At 32.4% G+C, this 22,578-nt stretch overlaps 1 protein-coding gene across 2 annotated transcripts in view; it reads right to left on the bottom strand.

The window, feature by feature from the left end:
* LOC132744908 (uncharacterized) overlaps positions 1-22,578 on the bottom strand; it is a 55,920-nt gene that overhangs the window by 610 nt on the left and 32,732 nt on the right. Inside the window, exons 12-15 of one of the 2 annotated variants that reach the window (XM_060733699.1) lie at positions 20,546-20,851; positions 19,638-19,826; positions 18,556-18,648; positions 12,190-13,305 (exon numbers count right to left, since the gene is read on the bottom strand). In XM_060733699.1, the coding sequence (XP_060589682.1) occupies positions 18,557-18,648; positions 19,638-19,826; positions 20,546-20,851 (587 nt within the window). In that variant the 3' untranslated portion in view covers positions 12,190-13,305; position 18,556. Of the gene's footprint in view, positions 1-12,189; positions 13,306-18,555; positions 18,649-19,637; positions 19,827-20,545; positions 20,852-22,578 lie in introns of those variants that run through there. The other variant, XM_060733700.1, reaches the window with a different exon arrangement.

Below are 22,578 nucleotides of genomic sequence, written 5' to 3'. Positions count from 1 at the left end.
TAAATAATTTATCATTCAACTCCATAATTAATATCCTACATGGATAAAATATGAATAAGAAAGACTATGTAGGAGTGGCTACTACAGGTTCACTTTAATTCATCGACAGAAAAAGAGCGGGATGCGTTTCATAAGTCGATGAATAATTGATCTATCTGCCCAGATTTAAAGACCTAGCCGAAGTAGCACCTCCTGATCTAAATGAATGCAAACCGAAATTTCTAGTATTTAAACCGATAGATGCTAAATTCTTTATGAGAATTTGTCTAGCACGCGTATAAGAAATAGGGGGACCCCCTCTCAAAACATATTCTGTTTCATCTTTTTTCTTGCAAAAACTGACTTTCCTAAATAAGTATTGCCCCGAATCTGTATTATTTTTCCCCATTTTAAAATACTTCTCCAAAGCAGTAACAGGAAAGATAAACTTATAAGTTCTTGCTATAACTACTGTAGCTCCCTGCCTTAATTGATTGATCTGTTTTAGAAGACTCTAACATTATTTTGACCTGACGATCATCAATTTCTCTAAATTAGATCGTTTTAACTGTATTACTTCCGCAAAACTTAGGAACCCAGAAAAACTAAGAAAAGACATTGTAATAAATCTCTTGTCCATTAAATTAACATTTGAATTAAAATGTAAATAAACTAATTTTGCTAAATCTTCGGCCAAAAGAGGTTCTTTATGCTTAGACGGCTTACCAGACTCCCTTAAAATGCCACATTTAATATTTTTTCACAAATTCAGAAGAACACGGATCTTCTAACCCGGCCATTTTATGAGAACAAGAGATTGAATACAAAATACTGTTTATTTTTGACTCAGACGAATCATAGGTAAATACTGATGACACATATAAAGCTACATGTACATCAAGCGCAGGTAAAGAGCTGTAATTGTATTTCTTACACCATGTACAAAACAACTTAAAATAGCATTTATATTTCTTTAACGTATTTTTCTCTTTAGATTTTAATGTGAACCTTTCAAGCTTTAAATATTCTTCACGCAATTGTGGTCATCTTAACTGGTCCAGTTTTGCAATACTCCAACCTTTAACACGTCTGTGAAATGTATAAAATAAACTTCTTTTTACAAAAACATAACAATAATATCAACCCAGCCCATTTTACGACAGTATCAAACAGCAAATCATTCAGACCTAGACTTCCGCTTCATAAATAGATATAAATACAGACATGTACAGAATTTGTGTACATCATTCTTATCGATCGGGTCGATACTTCATCTGCATAGGATGCCAGACGTACATCTACAGAAATGTGTACATCAACATAATTCTTACCGATCGGATCGATACTTCGTCTGCACAGGATGCCAGACGGACATGTACGGAATTGTGTACATCAACATGATTCTTATCGATCGGATCGATACTTCGTCTGCATAGGGTGCCAGACGGACATGTACATAATTGTGTACATCAACATGTTTCTTATCGATCGGATCGATACTTTGTCTGCATAGGATGCCAGACGGACATGTACAGAATTGTGTACATCAATTTATATTATACAACTTACACAATACAATTTTTTCTACGTATTAATTAAAACAAAAACAGTCGTGTAAGAAAAAAAGCCCCGCTGCTATCAGTCAAGTACGATGTTGTCGGTCTACGACACAAAACAGACATGTACAGAATTTATGTACAACAATATATGTGCATGTATTAAGTGAGGGGACATGATGATAAGTGAACGAGAAAAAATGTAATGCTGTTAATCTGATATACTAATTACAAAAATAAATCTGCGTTCAAAATAGATTTATTCTGTTTAACTTACAAATAGATTATCAACTAAAAAAGCCTTGTTTTTTCTTATTCCAAGGGAATAGCTAACATTTTACTATTAAATCTTCTGGAATCAAAAATACAGTTAATGCAATTTGTGTCCATGAAAATATTTTGACCCGCTTTAAACTCTCTGACGCCATTGTTTTTTAAACAAGATTGGCCAAAATGACGAACTGGGCCATTTCGGAACTATCAGAGTGCCTTTCCTTTTACATGCCACAAGGTGAAATATGTTTCTAGAAACAAGATATATAGGTGGCACAAGTCAATTATTGCAGTCTGATTAAGACTGTGTACAAGCATCGATTGCTTGAGACTTATATTCATAAAACAAAGAGTTAAACCGATTTAATTTGCGATTTTTGAAGCTGGCAAACATATCTACTCCATCAGGACCCCACATTTGATCAATGAAATTGAAAAATTCGGTAGTATTCTCCCACTCATCTGAACTATATATTTTACTAATGTCGTCTGCTGTCTGATTATGCTCACGTGGAACCCACTGAATGCTAAAATCTATGTTCCATTTTAAACATAATTTAAAGATATTAAGCGACTCAAGTTGCAAATCTAATTTCGTGCTACCCGACTGAACAATTTTTACACACGACTGAGAATCAGAAAACCATTTTACTTTAGAATTCTTTTAACAAACTTCCATAAGCTCGTAAAGCAAGATTAACTGCTCTTAATTCTCTAAAAGTAGAGTTCTTAGCCGGTTCTTCCTCATTCCAAACGCTATGGACCACACTTTTGTTGCAGTCAACGATATAAGAGCCACATGACAGATGACTTGCATCAGAATATACCAAAGTCTGTACCGGATTGTATGCCGACAATTTTAAACATTAAACTTCTCTAAATTTTCAACCAAAAATCTACTTCAGTAAGGTAAGGATGATTTGATGGCAAATTATAACAAAAGTTCCACGACTTACTAGTCTCTATCTCTTTATACAAATACCATCAGTCATCAGTCTTGCTATATTTCCAATAACAAGCATCATAGAAATGACTTTTCCTGTAAATTGCGCTAAATGTCTAGCAGATGCATAAGTGAGAGAACCCAACAATAACTTGAGAGTTATCATGTTAAAATCATTAATTCTTCTTTGTGGAATGGCTAAACAAAATTTTTCACTGTTCAAGAAAATACCAATCCTCTCTTATTCTTGAACTGGGAACAATATTGATTTTTCTTTATTAATTGAAAAAGACTGTTCATTACAAAATAAAAATCGGCTTGAGTCTGTTCAAAATTTTTGTTGCTACCCCATTACATTACAATTTTTATTCCGTTCAATCTCCAGTATTTAACCATTTCCCTCAACACTTTTGTAAAAATGTAAGGGGCGCTACTGATGCCAAAAGGTAATTTACTGAAAAACATAACAAGAGGGCCACCATGGCCCTGAGGTCGCTCAACTGTATATAGGCCCCGGATGGGGCCAGTTTAAACCCCAGGGCTTTTATTTGAACAAACTTGGAAGACACCCATTAGAAGATATATTTCATAATGTTAAGTTTTTACTACACACATATAATGAAAAACAATGACCTCTCCCCCCCCCCCCTGGTGCAGGGCCAATTTTAACCAAAGGGCTTTTATTTGAACAAATTTGGTAGACACCAATAAGAAGATGTTTCATGCTTAACATCTAAGCTCTAGCTCATTGGGTTTTTTAAAAGAAGATTTTTTATGTTTTTTCTAAAAACATATAGTTAAAAACAATGACATCCCTGGGGCGGGGCCAGTTTTGACCCCAGGGCTTTTATTTGAACAAACTTTGTAGACACTTATTAGAAGATGTTTCATGCTTAATTTCTAAACTCCAGCTATTTGGGTTTTTTCAAAGAAGATTTTTTAAGTTTTTGCTATACGCATATAAGGAAAATCAATGACCCCCGGGGCGGGGCCAATTTTGACCCCAGGGCTTTTATTTGAACAAACTTTGTAGACCCTCACTAGAAGATGTTTCATGCTTAATATCTAAACTCTAGCTATTTGGGTTTTTTTCATAGAAGATTTTTTAAGTTTTTGCTATACACATATGAGGATAATCAATGACCCCCTGGGGCGGGGCCAATATTGACCCCAGGGCTTTTATATGAACAAACTTGGTAGACACCCATTAGAACATGTTTCATGCTAAATATCTTAGCTCTAGCTCTTTGGGTTATTTAAAAGAAGATTTTTTAAGTTTTTACTATATGCATATAGGGAAAATCAATGACACCCTGGGGCGGGGCCAATTTTGACCCCAGGGCTTTTATTTGAACAAACTTGGTAGACACTCACTAAAAGATGTTTCATGCCAAATATCTAAGCTCTAGCTCTTTGGGTTTTTTAAAAGAAGATATTTAAAGTTTTTTCTTTCGGGTGTCATGGAAACCAGAGTTCTGCATGGAATTAAATTTTTTGAACAATTTTTAAAGGTGACCATCAAAGGAACATTTCTGTGAAGTTTGGATGAAATTGGCTTAGTGGTTTATGAGAAGATGTCATTTAAAGTAAAAGTTTACGGACGGACGGACGGACGCCGGACGAAAAGCGATCACAAAAGCTCACCCTGTCACTTTGTGACAGGTGAGCTAAAAACGTTTTGATGGCTTAATAAAGTGTCTAAATGAAGGTAGCCCTTACTTTAATCGAACTTAAACATATACCCATCATGTGTAAAATACTCAAGTCCAACTTTCCAGTCCTCAAAAGATGTTTTTTTTTTCTTCTCTAATATGTTCATTAACTTTTCTCAAATCTAAAATCAATCTCTTTTTTTCCTTAACTGTTGATGGAAACAGTCAATGGATTGATAATATGTGGTGTAAATGGAGCCTCAACAACACAATGATTCTTTAAAAGTTCTGAAACAGCTTGTTCTACGAAATCCATATTATCTAATGCAGACTTGTTATTTTTAGAAAAAAATTTAGCCAAACTTTACAGGAGTGATCAGTACTATCCCTGGTTGTGCACATCACCGACACGTTCCGCTTTGCTGCACAAAAAGGCCGCCAGAGCTTAAAATAGAAAAAAAACATTGTCCGGCATTCACAGGTTAAACTACTGGTGGGATTTCAACAAAACTTTACTACAGTTATCAGTACTATCCCTAGTTGTTCACATCATCGACACGTTCTGCTTTGCTGCACAAAACAGCTGCCAGAGATAAAAAAAGAGGAGAGAATCTTGTCTGGCCTTTACAAGTCGAACTACCGTTGGGATTTCAAACCAAACTTTACAGGAGTGATCAGGACCATCGCAAGTTGTGCACATTACCAGCACGTTCCTCTTCGCTGCACAAAATGGCCACAAGAGCTAAAAAAAGAAAAATCTTGTCCAGCCGTCACAGGTCAATCTACTAGTGGGTTCGCTGCACATACTGGCCACCAGAGCTATAAATAGAATAATCTTGTGTGGCTTTCACTGGTCAAGCTACTGCTTGGATTACAATGAAAGTTAACAAGGGTGTTGTGCATATTACCGGCATGTTCTGCAGCGCTGCATACAGTGGCAGCCAGAGCTATAAATAGTTTTGGGAGACATATGTTTTTGTGACAAAATCCGTCTTTTTTCTGATACGTTTCAAATACTGTGACCTAAGATTATAATAATTTTGTAACAAACTGAAAATCGCATAAATAGAGAAAAACAGAAAGTTACTGAAATTACTGTGAAAGTTACTGTGACCTGTTAAAGTAACTGACAATATGGAGAGGGACTTGGACTTACCCTTCATGACACTCCTTTTTATGTGTTGGGTTATCAATTAATCGTATCTTTTATTTCACTGTCAGTTTCTATTATTTCATATTATACATGTATATTGTTATAATAGTTATCACTCCGTCCATGCTTTTCTTTACACTCTGTCCTGTTTTTAGCTGTAAAGATGATTCGAAAACTTAAAAAAATACACAGAAGGTATTTACTTTTGAATCAAAAAAAGCTGGCGATGAGGACATTTTCATACATACATATGCATTATTAACTGGAAGTCAAAATGGCGGCCCCTGAAAAAATTAGTAAATCGGTGCAGTATTCCTAAACATATCTCCAAATTTGCAACATTAAAAATGTTTATCTTTAAACTATCCTGCGCATAAATTTACGAATCATCTTTTTATGGTCCCCGAAGGGAGAGCATATAGTCGCCACCTTGTCCGTCTGTCCGTCCGTTGTCTTGTCCGGAGCATAACTGGAAAACCCTTTAAACTTCATACAGTTGTAGAGGGCATTGAGGGGGATTGCAGTGTCAAAGAACCATAAATCTATTTAGCCCGGTTTTTGAATTATCTACCCTGTCCGGGACATAACTCTAAAACTATAAGAGATATCAACATGAAACTTTGTTGGTGAATATATCTCAATAGGTAAATGTGCAGTGCACAAGAACCATAACTCTATTTTGCCCGGTGTTTGAAATATCTCCCCTTTTGGAAAAATCTTGTCCGGGACGTAACTCAAAACTACAAGAGATATCAACATGAAACTTTATAGGTAGATGGACCTCAATGGGTAGATGTGCAGTGCACAAAAACTTGAACTCCGCCTTGCCAAATTTTGTAGCTATTGCCCTTTGTTCATTTTTACATTTTGAACTTTGTCCGGGACATAACTCGGAAACCATAAGAGGTATCAACAAAAAACTTTTTAGGTTGATAGATTGCATTAATTAGAAGTGCCGTGCAAAGAACAGTAACTCTGCCTCGTCTTAATTTATAATTATTGCACTTTGAACTTTTTTCAGTGATATAACTCTGAAACTACAAGAGGTGTACTTTCCTGTGTCCAAAACCTATGCGAGGAGCATCACCCGGCTCATACCGGGCTTTTGTTTATACAACATACTTCCTGATTATGTACTGATTTAGAACTTTCAGAAATCGCCCTAACAGTTGGGTATTCTTCCTGATTGGGAAACAAGAGGATTCCCCTTCAAGGGCATCTTCTTTGCAAAAGAAATTGAATTTCAATCTTTTTGATTGTTTAACATGAATAGGTCCCGGTATCAGAATTTTTAGGATGCGCGCGCATGGAATGACCCCCCTGAAATCATAGTTTACAAAACTGCAGGATTCCAAATGATCATATTTTTTCAGGAAACGGTTTCTCGTGCATTGTTATGAAGCAGACAAAAAACAAATTCAAGTAGAAAAATGATAAAAAAAAACAAAAGTTGTTTATATTTTTATATATTTATGTTATTGTCAGTCACATATATTGTAGACACTTATTGATTTCTTGGATGAGACCCCTGTGGTTAAACGTTTTACCACTGACGACTTTGAAGCCGGAAAGCTTCCTTTTGTAATTACGAAAAATAAGCTAACTCTGCATTGTTCGGATTATTTTGATAAAAATGTTTTAAAATCTGCATTACACTAACTATTGGAAACTACAATTTTTAATACTTTGATAAAAGACGTTATGTTTTTGAAGGCATACCAATGGATTGATAATTCAGAGTCTTGAATATTTCTTTCTACAAGATTAATACAACCTGTTAAAAGATGTTATATCATAATTGATGGTGGCCTTGAGCAAGTTCCTGCACCTTCCTCAAAGGATGCCGTTAATTCAGCACTGTGACTTCAACGACGAGTACAGGAGATGAAGCAGATTACAACACACCTGCGAAGCGAGGGTATGCATCAGAATATTGGAACATGGCTGACTCTTTTGTTCCTGCCTTGAGTGATATACCAAGTACATTGAAGGAGCTATTAGGCAGAATAAGAGGTAGTTCACAATCCCTTGTAGAGAAACACCGCTGGTCAGAGAGCAGTTTGTGGTTTTACAGAACTACAAACAAATATTCGTCCTAACATTGATGAAGAGGGTAAAGAATTTTGATTTTGTTTGAATTCTTTCGAGATTTAATAACTATCATTACTTTATTTTTGACAACGGCGTTTTAATTAAAAGAAAAATCTGAGGAGAAAAATTCTCACAACGTTTATTTTAAAAAGGTAAGAAAAGAACATAAACGCATTTTGCTTATCTTTTATATTCATTGTTTTTCTTTCACTTACCGATATGCAATAGACAATGTTATTGAACAATGATTTATTTAAAGATAACATAGACGTTTTTATAGGCAGGCGGGTCGGGGCATGAGTCCTTTCTGTGTTCTTTGCAGGTCGGTTGCAGGTGTACTCGGCCTGCTATTGAGTAGGAAGGGAAGTAACGTAAATGCGTTTTTAGAAGAGAGGCGTGACAGAGGAGTCATTTATTTAACTGATCTTTGGGCAGATGCCTACTCAATTATCATGCGACTATCAATATATTTTACGTAAGACATCTCAGGAAATGGAGGTGAAAAAATTCCAAAGTAATTTAAATTGACAAAAGGAAGTGTTGATACTTTGAAAATTTACACTTAAGGGCAGATTCTTTTTGAAAAACATATTAATAATTTTCATACGCCCGTTTGAAAAATGGGTCGAATTAAGCTCCCCCTACTGGCGTCCAATTAATTTTTTCTTGAGCATATCTCCTACATGAATGGAGTATTTAAGTAAAACTTCATAGAAAAGTTTACCAAAATTGGAAGTAGTGTTTCAAGGTCAAACGTCAAGGTCCCTGTGGCCAAGGTCAAGGTCACATATAGGTGTCAAAGTTCAGATAAGGATATGAAAATGTGTATTCGGACCGTTTAGTCATCATTTATTGAGGAATTGAAACACAAAGGGTCATTATCATGACTACTGGTGTGACACATGTGATTAAGGTAAACTATGGAAGGCCAATGTCACTAAAGACAAGAAGACTTCAAATGATAAAATACAGATTTTGTCCTGAAGATATCTCCTTCGCACATTGGGGGATTCTAATGAAACTTCATACAAATGTTCACCACTTTAAGAAGCAGTGTTATGCGCATAAACTAGGTATCAAGGTCAAAGGTCAAGGTTACACTCAGAAGTCATTGAGAAACGCTTGTCTTGAGCAAAACTGCATCATGCATAAAATGATTTCAATATAACTTGGCATAAATGTTCATCATTATAAGGCGGAGTGTCGCGTGCAAACTTTAGGTCCCTGTGGTCAAGGTAAAGGTCATACAAAGGAGTAAAAGTTCTAATAAAAATATTAAATATGTATTCAGACCATCATTTATTGAGGGATTGAAACACAAATGGTCATTATCATGACTACTGGTTCGAAACATGTAATTAAGGTTAATATATGCAAGGTCAAGGTTACTAAAGATGATAAAACAAGGCAATTTTGTCCATAACATGTCTCTTCATCGCATGGTTGGATTTTTTATGAAAAATTCATAGAAATGTTCACCGCTATAAGATGCAGTGTCACATGCATGAACCAGGTCGCTAACTCAAAAGTTAAGGTCACACTTAGAGGTTATTGAAAAATGCTTGTTCGGAACCGAACTTCTAAATTTATCTTTGAATTTTAATGTAACTTGCCACAAATGTTCACCATTGTGTGGCAAATTGTGCACATAATCCAGGTCTCTGCTACAAAGTCAAAGACACCTAGAGAGGTCAAAATTTGTGTACGGGGACCATTTAGTCATCATTTACTGATAGATTGTAACATAATTGATTACTATCTTGCTACAAGTATGACACATGTAATTAAGGTTAATATTTTCAAGGTCACTAGAGATGATAAAGTATCCAGATATTTTCCGGAAATTGCCCAGAGCATATCTCCTATATGCATATCTTTAATGTTCACATCTCTCTCAAAAGCTTTTGTGACGAGCGTATGTTGCCCTTGTTAGAAAAGAGAACTAAGCGTGCTTTTTTTTAATTTGATCAAATCAACATATATATTGACCAGAAAAGTTCAACTTAAGTGTTAAATGAGCTAACAAATCGAGTTTGCCATGATTTGAATTACTCACGAATAACATTTTCATTTGGGAAAACACTTTTTCCTTCTTTATTAGTTAAAATCATTTGAGGGACATATGAATCTAATGTTAAAGTATTGAACAGTTCATTGGTTGACACTTAGATATATATGAAAGGGCAAAATCCAAATATATCAAACTCAGCAAGAAGGAGGAAAAAAAAAACAGTTTCTTGTGAGTGTTTTTGTATCTTAAACACGAGTCACAATGTTATGATTTATATATATAGAGAGAGGTATTTCTGTATAGAAACAAGTTTAGAACTAAATTGTTATCAATTCCGCATTTGTACGTCTGTCATGAATAAAAACAAGAGCACCGCAAAGGCGGGGAATTATAGGCCTGAATGTTAATTTGTTTGAGTAATGAACATAATCTTTCAATTAGGGTAGAGACTCAATTAAGAAACTTGTCTAAAAATGTTTTGCCTTAATCATCCTTGTGATGCTATATGACTTCCAAGGTAAATTCATTTTTTGTTGTTTTTCATGTTTTCCTATATAAGTCTAAACAATTTACCCTGGGGCGAGGCAAGATACACGAACCTGTGTTCTGCAAACCATCTCATTACAAGAAATATTTTTGCCAAAAGGTTACAATCACTTTTCATCGGTTCAAAAGATACAGAAAGGACACAAAATTTTGAAATTGATACAAAATGTTTAAGTGTATTTGTTTTTGTTTGTTTGGATTTTTACGGCACGTCAACACATAACTGGCCATTATATCGTGCCGAATGCTATAATAGGCTTAATATTTTATGTTAAACTTTTTTAATGACAATAAAAATTAGCCAATCAGATCCTAGAATACAAGTTTATCTCTTTCAAATAATCAATGGTGTTTTTTGATGGAATTGTATTAAAGAGTTCTTTGAGTGAATTTACACAATAAAATCTATTACGGGCCTCTGAAAAATCATGACATTCAAGAAGAAAATGCTTGATTGTAAAACTTTCATTACAAGCTACACAGAAAGGGGCATTGTCATTCGTGAGGAGATAAAGAGTTGGAAATTTTAGTGTGTCCAATTCGGCATCGAAGAAGAACTGCTTGATCATTGCGGTTTGACAGAGATAGAGATGGTGACACATCAAGAGATGGGTTTATATCGTGAAGTTTATAAAAAACGGCATTGTCCCAATTTGCTTTCCATTCAGATGATACGAGTTTATTTATAGCCGGTCTAAAATCACAAGCAGGTAACAATAAGTCAGTTGTTTGAAAATTTCATGATTGTTTAGCTAAAGCATCTACTTTTTCATTTCCTCGTATACCTACATGACTTGAAATCCAATATAATTTAAAAGATTTTGTTTTAAGTATATCATGGAATCGTAAAAGAAGTTTCTTTATCATGATATTGTCAGATTTTTATTTTTAATGATATTAAAACAGAAATATTGACCTTAACCTGAGATAGGTCAAACATGCACTCTGCACAAAGTCTTTTTTTGATAAACATTTCTGTCAAGTAATTTCAATTTCATTACACCGGTTCAAATGATACAGACCGGACACGAACACTACTTACAGAACCTTTTTCGGGCGTATACAAAATAATTCATTACGGATAAAGGAGATGTTTCGGTGTTTGTCATATGTCTTTTATAAAGTATTTATATGCACGTTTATGTGCAAACTACAGAGACATTAAAATGGTTATGTTCGCACTATAAGTTTGTAAAACAATTTTAATACAGTAGCTTTCACTTTTCAGTACTGTCCATGAACATGCTCGATCAAATTGACCCTGCAAACATTTTGCGGTTTGAAACATTCTTAAGTGGTTCTATTTCTGTCTTTTTTAGATACATCAGCTCATCTTTGGATAAAATACATTTATTGCAAAACGTTAATGAAATGTTAAGAATTCTAACTGAATACATGAGTATGTCTAATCAGAATAAGATAATGCATCAAATATGTTAGGGATGCTTCATTCCCTGTGTAACTTGTCAATTTATTTAGATCCTTTTTTTAAATAATATTTTGCAATTACAATCCGATAAATAAACACTTTACTTCTATTATAATTTTAATGAATTATTCCCTTTGGGGTCAGAAAGACTGTTTACCAGCACACATATTTTATTCAGACCAAATCAACCCCGGCCTCTCTCTCTCTCTCGCTCTCTCTTTCTCTCTCTATCTCTTCAAGATCAAGGTCATATGTAAGTGAAAGTCAAGGTCTGTCTGGTTAACGTTGAGGGCTATCCTTAACGATTGACGTTATTATAGTCAAGTTTGAAGAAAATCCATTCAAAAAAAACAAATAGCCACTTAAAGCAAGAAACAAGCAAAATTTGTATATTTTACCTTGAAGGTAAAGGACATTTATGAATGAAGGTCAAAATTTGTCTGATCAACTTAAAGGTCTATCCTAAAAGATAATTATGTTCAATTGAACAACGATTTGCTTTTTCTTGCACTATATTCATATCGTTTCATTCCATCAATTATACACGTACGAACAAACATTAGCTTTTTCTGACATCTTTATTTTTATAAAACCATAAGCATAGATACATGTTCAAAAACATTGCAGCCTTGTCAAAAGCTTTCATATCTTTACTACTACATACTAGCAGAAATCGTATTTTTCTTTGCATATTTTCATAAGTTTGATCATATTCTTTAACGTACGTAAAAAAGCAAAAATACATTTTTAGCATAGCTAACATTCAATAGTACAAAAAAGCAACACTCAAAATATTGCAAACTGTCAGCACATTTTCAATAAAGCATTTTTTTGTAATGTAAAATTCAGACATATTTTCAAAACTGTCACATATTCACCAAAACAAAAACAACACCTCACGCCTAAAATACACAATGTGTCGGTAAAAAATAATGCACAATACTAGCATACTTTCGAAACGTTTCATATATTCCCCAATACACTACAATTCAGCCGAAAATATTGTAGAATTGTGGAATACTTTCAAAACTTGCTATATTGACCAAAGCTAAACAGCTTACTTTTGCAAGACTTAATGAAAATGGTATACAAAACAGTGCTGCAGAGCGGCTTACCCTCGTAGTTGCCTGAGGCGTAGGTTTTATAATATGATCCTTGTCTAATCATAGAAACTAAATGTTAAATATTTTCACTGTATTATCTATGTCCCTAAAAGGTCCATCTTTCATTATATAATAATTTTTTTCATCATCAGTTACTTTATCCTTGTAATGTTAATGCAGTTTTGATCTGGTAATCATTTAAGGCAGTTTTCTATATATTATGTGCACAATGTAGGTGCAACTACAACTTGATTCGACCAGTCATAACAAACCGCTGTTTATAGCATAGTCCTTTATTGATCTTTTCTTCAAGTCAACGGCGAAAGGTCTCCAATGCCAACTGTTATACAATGCTCTACAGGTTCTTATATCTAAAGCATCAGGATTTTTTCGATTACGAGAACCGCAAATTTCGTTTCCCATTCGATCGTAGCAGATAGGATGGCCGTAGTTGTTGTTAATTATTGTTATTGTGCTTGGCGTTGTTTTTTGCGTTGTTGTTTTTGTGGTTGTACATTCTGTAGTTGTTTTCATTTGCGGAAATTTGCGTCGTTGTCGGGCACGGTAATCTGCGGGCGTTTTGAACAACAGTTTGATTAAAATCTGACAGTAAAACACATGCATAAAATAGAATCCCACATCATTGAATACAATGTTGAAAATAAACCAAACTTTAATTTTGATGTAAAAAAAGCTATATTATCTCTGTAAGTCTTAAAAAAACATTTACAATATTTGGAATTATATCTTTTTGTTTAAACACGCGTGCCATTGCAAAATGCTCCCAGATATATGCAAATAGAAATTATAGAAATTTCGAAAGGTACAGATAAATTAAATAGGGAAAAACATATACACACACAACAATTATGTTGTGCTAAACGATCTTCAAGGATCGAAAATAGAACATCTTTGATTATACTTTTTCAAATCGTAGGTAAGAAACATCTGAATGAAGGAGAGATGATTAATATAAAAAAAATCTAAGAAAAATACAGATATTACTAAGTACATTCATGTATTAAATACTTTTTATTTGATTAGAATCTGCGAAAAAAAATAATATTGCTATGGTTAACGAAGTTTCTGTATCTCTTTTGACATAAAATAAAATATTATTAAATCAACATTCCAATACTTTTTTTTAGAAAATAAATAGGTGCTTACATTGAAGAGGCATTTATAAATGAGCTTTAACGGAGTCGTATTACAATTAAGGACGACATGTACTCATCAATACAATACTATTTCATAACTATTGTTGATTTGTTACATATTCATATGCATTATTACCATAAACAAAAATTATACAAAAAAACAGATTCGATCAAAGCTTTAACAATACTGACACAAGACACAAATCGAGCAGCCGTGTTGAACTAAGCGACGATATGTGCATAAATATGAGACATCACGGCATATTAATGTGTGTTAGTTCTTACCGCGCTAACTTATTTGTCAAAACAATTTCTCATGCTTAGGTATGTACTGACTGAAAAGAAGCGGACAGTCAAAATACGAACAAACGGTTCTGATTTTTTGGCTTATCTTGGTCTGAATTGATCGCATGGATAGACTTTATTGTCACAAGCATATTATTGTGTATAAACTCTTTAAAAAAAAAACAACAAAAAACAGACTTTCCTACGCTACATCGCAATTAAATACTCACACAAAATTTTATAAAATTCATTGAAGCATATTTCTTACTTCATATAATTTTCAAGATTTAATCTTCGTCAAACATGATACTTTTTTTTCTAAATCTCAAAACGAAATTAAAACAGTTTTAAACTAATTTATAAGCACTTCTTTCAAAAGATTTTTAAAATTAAAACCTAGAGCAAGACAATAGTCAGTTGTCATTGAAATACTTTATAAGAAAGTTATGAAATCAAATATTGTTTCAAGAACTAACTGTTTTTTTTCTGTTTGATAAACAAATATAGTAAATGATAGAGCTATTTACAGACAGTCGTTTGGATACAGAAAATTAAAACACATTTCCAAAAGCGATAAAGTATCAAATAATCTAGAATAGTTCTAAGAATTCTAAGAAAACCAAGATAAGATTAAAGATAGAGAGAGATTATGGAATATGTTTACACAAAAAAAACACTAAATGTTACAAATTATGTTAAAGTCATAAAAATAAAGAAATGTCAAGGCGATAAGATCAAATCTAGGGAATGTAATCGACTCTATTTCTGTGATTGGATATTCTTTACGAGAGTGCTGACATTGCAATAGAAAATGTTGGTAGTTAGGATATTGGAAGTAAGGAAAACTAAATTACTTATCAAATTCCTTTTGCAAATAATATCACATATGAACACATTTTCAATGCTATAACAGCAGATCAAGATAAGTTGTTAGAAAACAAACAAATGTCATAAAACCTCTATATTTTGGACGTACAAAATGCTCTAATTATGTACAAAATGCTATAATACATTTTTAAAAGCATGCATCGGGTTTCGAGATATCACTCTAGATATCACTGTATCTTACAAGTCAAAATGAAATTCGTGTATGATTTGGATTTTAGAGACACTAAACAAATTATTTTGCCCGATAAAAACTCACAAATTTGTACCTGGTATTTGCCCTTCTTTACTTTGAAAGGATTTCTCTGTTTTAAAGCAAGTACAATTGTATCTAGATTGTTTTTAAAATATCTTTAATTTCTCAAGAACGCCAAATCTAAAAGATGTAAAAGAGGTCAAGAGCAGAATTGCTTTGAAAGAATTTAAACATCAAAAGCTTGTCAAAATAGAATGCTTTTACAGACTTAGACTGGTGTAAAAATCCAATAAAACACCAAATTTTGCAGGATTTTGATTTCGATTGGAATGTTATTATTTATGTTTTAACAGAATGTAAACGTTGATATGGTAGTATTTACTGTCAACGTTCCCGGTAACATACAAACATATAAGGCACCAATATATATATATATATATATATATATATATATATATATATATATATATATATATATATATATATATATATATATATATATATATATATATATATATATATATATATATATATATATACATCAAATAATTACAATTACAATTACATAGCAACACATAAAATAATTCTATCAATACAAATACATGCTTATTTAAAACATATGTGAAAAAATAAAAGTTCATTTAAAAAGTCTATTTAAAGTTACAGACAAAAGTTTCTTAAAATACCATAAGTATTCTTCACCTAATATAAAAAACTTAAAAGTAAATATATAGGTATTAATACATATGTACATTAAATGGAACTGTAGTGTCAATCTGCTGACTCTAGGTCAAATTATTTTGGGCTACCCGTGATAAAGTTGAAAACTGACAATCTTTTATTAAGTTAATGACAAAACCTCTATAAATACTGAATAATAAATCCACAAGCAAACCCAAGGTGCATGACTACACACGCTGAGCAAAACTCTAGTATAGTTTCATGACTACAGGTCAAAAACTTGTTGAGCTATGCATGAACAAGTCAATAATCTAAACTAAGTCAAAGGCAATAACCCTAACAAAATTAAACAATCCACATGCAAAACCCTGCTTCACAGTGATGTCGATCATCATGCCTGTAATTTTGGTTGATTCTAACTCAAGCACCGGAGGTACACATAACAGAAAATTTTGGAATGGTTTTTACTTAGGCAAGGGCAATAACTCAATGCAAATACTGAATAAATCCACGATCAATCTCCCAGATCCACAACTACATATGCCAACCAAAGTTTCATGACTCTAGGTCAAATACTTTTTGAAATATACACGGCACAAGTTAAAACACTGCACATTTATACTAATTCAAGGGCAAAAAAATCTAGAAATAAAACCACAACCAAAACCCATAGTCAAAGCAAAACACCACGTGCACAATGTCACATGTCTATCAACATTCCTATAAAAAATCATGTGTATAATTAAAAGTTGTTTGAGCTACGCGTGACACAAGATAAAAATTTAAATTTTTACTAAGTCAGGGAAATTACACTACACTACACTTACTAAATAAATCCACAAGCAAACCCCTGGTGTACAACTACACATGCTGACCAACATTCCTAATAAGTTTCATAACTCTAGGTTAAATACTTGTTGAGCTAAGCACGACAAAAATTGAAAATAGCAAATTTTTACTTAGTCAGGGGCCATAACTCTGACAAAACAAAGTTAATACTCAAGCGAAACATAAATTGTAATTTGTACAACTTCATATCATGAGCAACATAAATTCTTGTAAAGTTTCATGATCCTAAGTCAAAATTGTTTGAGCTACACGCGACAGTCGGAAATTGCAAATATTTAATAAGTCAAGGGCCACAACTCTGACAAAACATAATAAATCAACAAGCAAAACCCCCGGTGCACAACATAACATGCTGAGCACCATTCATGACTCTAGGTCAATTACATTTTGTTCTTCGTGCGACACAAGTTGAAAATTGTAAATTTCACTAAGTCAATGGCAATATATAACTCTACAAATACTGAATTAATCCTCAAGCCAACACCCAAATGTACAAATATACAGGCTGACTAATAATCCTGTAAAGTTTCATGACTTTAGGTCAAATACTTTTTGAGCTACGTGCGACACAAAAGAGAACGGACGGATTGAAAGACGGATGGAAGGACGAACAGGGTTAATCTAAATACCCCCTTAAGTGGGGGCACATTAACGAAACAATTATACAAACAGTAGTAAATAATGATTATATCCTAATAAACATTACATTGCTGTTGCTATTGTTGCTTTAAAATTGATATATTAACCCTTCCCTGACTTGAACCAAAAGTGATAAAACTTTGCACCTAGTAAAGAGCCTGGTCAGTCTTGCTGCCTGACAGTGCTATATACTGTTGATGCATCAGTTTTTGTGTTGATATTGAAACTCCTGAAAGGCGTATGCTAGTGAAACAAATAGATACAGAGCAGGATGTAAAAACTGTTTAATATAATCTATTTAAATGTGTGCATGGTCTGAGAGAGTGTAAGTGAATAATTGTTGTCTTCGACCTCGTGTTTGAGTTATCTGTCTTTAGACTTGATTTTGTTTTGTCTCTTTTTCAAGAGACGATAACTTATCGAGATAGGTCTTACAAGCCTTATTTTTTACTATTGATTTTCAGTTTATCTTTGGTAAAAACAAAATTTCGAGGAATTTCATTTTATATTTGTGTTCCCTTTATATTGAGACTGAAACAAAATATACCAATTTCCAAATTCAAACCAGGACAAAGATAGTTCAGTTTAGCAGGTTAAGGGTCAATAAAACATTATCATTGTCACGTGGGGCTGCAGTCAAAACATCATTTAATTTACAATCTTTTGCAAAGAATTATATACATTTATAATAACTTGTATGAAATAAGTATTTGAAATTATATTCGGAATTAAAATGTATAGAAAATCAAACAAAAATTGTACACATTCTTTTACAGTCAATTTATGAAAATAAGATTCTTGAAACTTGAACGGTAGCTTTAGCTTTAAGCGTTCTTAAGGGATTCCGTTTTTCTCTATTTTATCAACTTTATCACATTTTTATATATACAAAAATGCTTAAAAATGGAGATAACGCAAATTGCTTACAAAGGGATATTATTTAACACACGAACATGATTGGAGTATTGCTTGAAAGGAAGAAAATTCAAATCTTATTTATTTTAATTCAGTTTTTCTTTGAAAAATGGGACGAATAAACAAATGAGTGAAAACAATGTAAATCTTTTAGCATCTTGATAAAATGATGTAGCATTCTTTACATTTTACGATGTAGAAAGATACTTTACCTTAATCAGGGATAACAAGTTCAGTCACCGCCCGCTCTCCATAGTCAATCTCATTCCTCGAATAAACACGGAACTGATACAGAGCACCACGATCTAAAAATAATAATAAATTTTAATAACATGAATTGTATCGTTCATTGTATAGTTTATACATGACAAAAATCTTTTAAATTCTGCATATTTCACAGAAGAATTTTGAATAAAATCCGATGGCAATTATACTGATAGTTGACAAATACTGTTTCTAAGGGTGATAAGTGTTTAAAAGAGAACATAATTCAACAAGACTGATATACCTAATCAAATACCATTTCTATGACTCACCTTAACGATACATATCTGATTAAAAAGCGTTTTACCCCTTTTAATTCTTCATTTAATTTTCATTATAGCAAATTGAGTTGGTCATTTCTGTAATATTCATTCTACACTTAACCCCTCTCCCTTTTGCGATCTTGATATTTATTGAATAATAACTGGTATTTCATGCTTGTCTCAGAAACTTTAAATATTATATGTATCATAGCAGACCAAGAATAGAAAAAACTCATTTACATTTCATTGGCAGTGGCCCAGAAAACTCCACAATCAAGACATATCACAAAAGGGATTCTTGGCTAATATCATTGCTGATAAAACCCATGGAACTTATCAGGCACTCTGTTTAAAATGATTTAAAAGAAATTTTTGTTGAAATAGACATGAGCAAAATGTATTTTCAATACGTAGGTACAGTCTAGTTTTGTGTTCCCTGTCAGATTGAAGTCAAAATGAGAACACAGTACTCATATCTTATCCATTTTTTAATGATTCCAATCTTTTGAAATTAGGTTTAAATTGCCTTCAGTTTAAATCTAAGGAATGCATAAAACTTCATACATCAAACACATTTTTTTCGAATGACAAAAATACCAACATTCAATTACAAAACGTTGAAATTATGCCAAAGTTCCCAGGAAAGAAAACAGTCAAAATCAAAACTATAAGTACGCTATCTTCAAGTGCATTATATTTTAATACATGGGACATGAAGTGTCAATATGATACTTTTACAGTTTTGAATAGGCTCACTACTACTTTACCTAGTGGCGGGGAATACCATGCATGAACGGTTTCTTCTAAAATAATATGTTCATACACATGTCCTTTAGGTCCCCAGTACAATTTATAACCCTTGATGACTCCATTTGGAAATTCAGGTTTCCACCAGGATATCTTGGCAGTTGCATTCCAGACATGTTGGGCCCTCAGTTTTCGTGGTGCCGAGGGCACTGAAAGAAATGAACACAATTATATTTTTACATATATCTCTTCTATTTTTTCCTACCGGTATAAATTCACAATTAATACAAATAAACATAGGAAATATATTTTGAATTAATATGAACTTACTGCATTATCTATAATTAAAGGAACAAACTAAAATCGCTACATAAAAATTTGAGAAACACATATTTTCCTTTAATTCAATAAAGATAGAAATAGGAAATAATTTTCATGACTTATTTAAGATTTTACACTTATTTGTTTTATAGTCAAAGTAACATATGGAAAACATAAATTTGACATGTAATGTAATTGATTCATACATAATGGCCAACACACATTACTATAAATTAAACCTTACATGAAGTAAGAATTTATATTTATGTCTGAATAGCATTATTTTTTTTAATATCACAAACAGATCTAGTTAATCTTTGGTTACTGAATTAATTAAAACTCTTGAACATTTTATGGATTGAAATATATTTTTGGAAAGTGGTGCGTGTATGAGGTCATTGCTAAACTACTAACAATCAGTTGTTTAAATTTTAAGGGAATGTCTTATTCTGTTCTCGTAATAATAAAATGTGTTTAAATAGTAGATATTTTTTTCTAAAATATAAGATTTGACGAGATGAATATTAAAATTACTATACAGATTTGTTTTAGATTTATATATATCGTCATTCATAGCACTATAGCATTTAACAATCTTTATGTTTACCTGGTCCCATTGTACGAATTATTTGTGGGCGACTTTTAATACCAACACCACGTCTTGTATATCCTGCGACTGTCACCTGGTACCGAGTGTCTGGCAGTAAACCGGTTATTACAGCTTCTTTTTTATTTTCGTCGTCAACGTCTAGGACTTTCTCATTGCCTGGTATTGGCTCATAGTCAACTACCTGATTATAATAGATGTAATAACCTCGAATCATTCCATTGTGATCCTTTGGAGGTTGCCAGTCAACATAAATAGTCGTAGAGTTGACAGCTAGCACTAGTACGCGTTTAGGCTTGTTTGGAACTGTTAATAAAGAATTGGGATTTCAACCTAAATTTTTACGAAATATGGTAATCTGATCAAATAATGGCAAAACGATATGGAAAAAAATTAAAACATTTTTCTTCCACTTGGGTTTACTTTTTCTATTGCATTTATAAATAAAGTACACAAATTAACAATTCATCCCTTCATATAATAAAATTTGGTTCATTGTCAAGTATATTCAAACAATAACAATTCATCTCTTCATATATTAAAATTATTAAAATTTGGTTCATTGTCAAACTTGTATATTCAAACAATAACAATTCATCTTTTCATATAATAAAATTTGGTTCATTGTCAAGTATATTCAAACAAAAACAATTCATCTCTTCATATATTAAAATTTGGTTCATTGTCAAGTATATTCAAACAAAAACAATTCATCTCTTCATATATTAAAATTTGGTTCATTGTCAGTATATTCAAACAAAAACATTTCATCTCTTCGTATAATAAAATTTGGTTCATTGTCAAGTATATTCAAACAAAAACAATTCATCTCTTCATATATTAAAATTTAGTTTATTGTCAAATATATTCCCTCTTTCTCTTTATTTTCTGAAACAAGGAAAAATACACTGAAAAACAGTGGAGCCTCTCATGAATTTGAATAGCTCAGAATTAGTTATTGGGTGGACATTTGACAGCAAAAGAATTGTGAATGTTAGTCACACAAATATTTCATTTAAAATAACAACTCTATATCATGAAAATCTTTCTTTAAAACTTGATGGTTCCTCAATTCAGACTTTCTAGATATGTAGAGAGCAAAGATATTCTAAAATAATCTTCATATAACGCAATTTAACGGAGCACATGGCATTTGTTACAAGCCTAACACTTAGTAATAAAAAAATGTTGATGTTCATATAAATATATTGTAAAGTTTGATTTTAATTTAAGATGTATCTCTTATACCTGTTATTATTGAAAGATTAAACATTTAGATTACATATGCCTTCATTCTTTCAAGATGTAATTTTTTAATAAAAAGTTGTAAATGTTTTATGTTATATTTATATGAACATCAAAATTTTTTTGATTGTGTTTTGTTGCTGTTGTTTTCCAAATCAAAATGCCTTAATTTTATAGTTTTGTTTATATCCTCACATATGTTTCTACATATATGCTAGTCACCATTTCAGATAACAATTTTAGCAGGATAAATGTAAAATTAAATTCTAAACTGGCAAGCATAACTGAGGATCCATTGTCTGTAATTTAACAGTAACAATATATCAACATTTATAATGTCATTATCATACATATACAGGTAAAGTTATCATATTCTTAACTTTTTATTATTTAACTTTTTTTTAAACGTGATGGGTCTTTTAGTCATTTATTTAATGCGACGTGGTGGGTCTTAAAAGTTTGTTAAATTGTACTGTTATCAATATTTTCAACGGACTTTCCTTACTGTTGATTAGCTCTTTCGTTTTGTCTCGTCCAATCAGAGCTTGCATTTTAATTGCTTGTGGTCACATGGTCTAGAATTGCGGAAGAAGCCGCCGTGTTCAACTTCAGTTGAGTTGTTGTAAATCACGGGGATGATACCCAATATGGATCTCAAAATTGAGCATCGGTAAAAACTATGCTCCAGATGTGCACATAACTCAATATGTGAAGGAGAAAATTGGTCAATCACAGGGTAAGTTTTCAACATTTTAAACATTTATTTGAAATTCAATCTATTCTCCTGG

Source organism: Ruditapes philippinarum, unplaced genomic scaffold, assembly GCF_026571515.1.
Source record: "Ruditapes philippinarum isolate M1 unplaced genomic scaffold, ASM2657151v2 ctg4479_1_1_1_1, whole genome shotgun sequence".
Lineage (NCBI taxonomy): Eukaryota > Metazoa > Mollusca > Bivalvia > Venerida > Veneridae > Ruditapes > Ruditapes philippinarum.
The sequence above is the reverse complement of the archived record's forward strand: the minus strand, read 5'-3'. Positions and strand labels throughout refer to the sequence as shown.